The 2,297-nt window shown below is 59.6% G+C and overlaps 1 protein-coding gene across 1 annotated transcript in view; it reads right to left on the reverse strand.

Annotated features, from left to right (window-relative positions):
• Window positions 1-1,937, reverse strand: part of LOC119318565 (protein KINESIN LIGHT CHAIN-RELATED 1-like) — a 4,615-nt gene extending 2,678 nt beyond the window's left edge. Inside the window, exon 1 of the mRNA XM_037593144.1 lies at window positions 251-1,937. Coding sequence (XP_037449041.1) covers window positions 251-1,887 — 1,637 coding nt within the window. The 5' untranslated portion in view covers window positions 1,888-1,937. The remainder of the gene's footprint in view (window positions 1-250) is intronic.
• Between the last annotated feature and the right edge of the window lie 360 nt (window positions 1,938-2,297).

Here is a 2,297-nt window from a genome sequence, read left to right on the forward strand (position 1 = left end):
CTATGGACTAGCACCCAACAGTCTGTACTTCTACAGTGTTTGCCAACAATCTTTAGCTTAGCATTTGTTGCATAGTAGCATGTAAACTTAGCTAAAACGCAGGAATATGCAAAAACAAACCTACTTGCAGATTAACATGCAAATTATCTTAGACAACCATTGAATTTTCTGCCAGACTAAAAGAAAGAAATCATGTTCCTGTTTGAGTGAACGCCCATTTGAAAGGAAAAGTAAACAGAAATGGTAGTACCTTCCCATCGTGTTGTATGCATTGGCGAGGCTCTGGCAGGTCTCAATTGTATCTGAATGGTGAGGCCCTAAGGAAACATCCATGACTTCCTTTGCCAGTGCAAACATCTGTGCAGCAGACTGGGGGCGGTCCATCTCCATGTACGCAGCCCCCAGGTTGTTATACACATACCCTACCCCATAATGCTTCGGCCCAAAACTTTCTTTCATCCTCTCCACTGCATCCTCCAAATATGGGATGGACTCGGTCACCTTCCCTGTCAGAAGCAATAACCATCCAATCTTAGCTGCGACATTCCCCTCCAAGTGTTGTGATTGAGGGATCCTCTCGAGCATCCCCAAACTCCTCTTCATCAAAGATATTGCCTTGTCAAATTCATTCACCATCTCGTACAGTGAGGACACTTCAAGATACGCTTCGGCCACCTTGTCAGGTTCAGACACTTCCTTCTTTTCTAGAATGTCGCAAGCAATCTGCAAGCACCTCTTGGTGTCCCCGACCTTCTCCTGGTTGGCGAGCGCCTTGGCCATCGATATGAACACTAGAGCTCGCGCATCGCTGTCCTTCTCCACCTTCTTAGCGACATCCTTTAGCACCCTTACGGCCTCATCAAACTTCCCCATCGCAATCTTGATGTTTGCCGCGTCAATCTCGGCATGAATGAGATCGGCGCCGGCCACGCCCCACTTCTTCATCACTTTCTGGGACATCTCATTCTGCTCAAGCGCCTGTTCGTGCTGCTCCAGGCCAGTGTATATCACACCGAGCAGCCGCCTGTCATGCGCGAGCTCCACCGAGTTCTTGCCCAGCATCGACTCGTGCAGCTCCAGCGCCTTCTGGCAGAAGGGCAGCGCCTGCTTGAAGTCAAGCACGGAGGCGTGCGCCTCCGCGAGGTCCCGGTAGGCCGCGCCGAGCTCCCGGCTGCCCGGCGGCAGGATCGACTCCTTGAGCTCCACGCTGGCGCGCAGGTCGGCGAGCGCCTCCTCCCGCCTCCCCAGCGCCGTCTTCACGTTGGCGAGCTGCAGCCGCACCGCGTGCGCCACGGGCCTCACGTCGAACCCTTCGGCGTCGGAGTCGCCGCCCTCATCCCCAACGGCGGCATCTTTAGACGGGAGAAGCGGGGTGAGGAGGCGGAGGGAGCGGGAGAGGAAGGAGAGCGCGTCGTGGAAGCGGTTGAGGTCGAGGGAGGCGGAGCCGGCGAGGTGGAGGGCCATGGCGAGCGAGACGGCGTCGGAGTCCGACGACGCCCCGGAGGACCTGGCGCCCCCGGCCTCGAGGATCCCGACGGAGCGGAGCGCGAGCTCGAGGATGCGGGAGGGGTCGGCGGAGGCCGAGGAGTCGAGGTGCTGGCCGAGCTTGAGGCAGGCGAGGGCGAGCCGCTTGTCGGTGGGCGAGACGGCGTTCTCGAGGCGGGAGAAGGCGGCGAAGAGGTCGGTGGTGGTGGAGGCCGCCTCGAACGCTTCCTCGGCCGCCTCCGCGAGGACGCGGGCGGACGCGGGGAGCGCGGGCGGCGGCCGCGGGGAGTAGTGGCGGCGGGGATGCGGGAGCAGAGGGTTTAGGGGCTTGGGCGCGGGGGCGGGGCCGAGGGTCCGGAGGCGCTGCCTGAGGACGAGGGAGGCCGCTCTGCGTAGCGCCATGGCGGACGGCGACGATCGCGGCGGCTGCGGCGGCGGTGGCCGGCGGTGAGGGGGGTAAGAGCGGAGTGGACGGGAGGGACGGTGGAGTAAATTGGGCTTCTCTAGGCTTTCGATACGTTAGGGCACTAGGTGTGTTCTGGGCTGCTCCTGGGAGCAGGCTTTTATTCATCACCATTGACCACCCAGCCCATTTCCTCTCAGAAGGAGGAAAGGAAAACTATGAAGCCCACTTGGATTTTTTTTAAGGCTGGGCCTTTGGAGGAACTTGGGTGCTCCCATAAAAGGGCATTCCCTCCCCCCCCCCCAACTACAACCCTAAGGGCTTGTTTGGTTCGACGTGATCCAGGGATCCCCGTCCAAAACCGGGGCGTACAGCCCACGGGGCAAGTCGGCCCATGGGAAACTACGGG

The sequence above is a fragment of the Triticum dicoccoides genome, chromosome 6A (genome assembly GCF_002162155.2).
Source record: "Triticum dicoccoides isolate Atlit2015 ecotype Zavitan chromosome 6A, WEW_v2.0, whole genome shotgun sequence".
Taxonomy (NCBI): Eukaryota; Viridiplantae; Streptophyta; class Magnoliopsida; order Poales; family Poaceae; genus Triticum; species Triticum dicoccoides.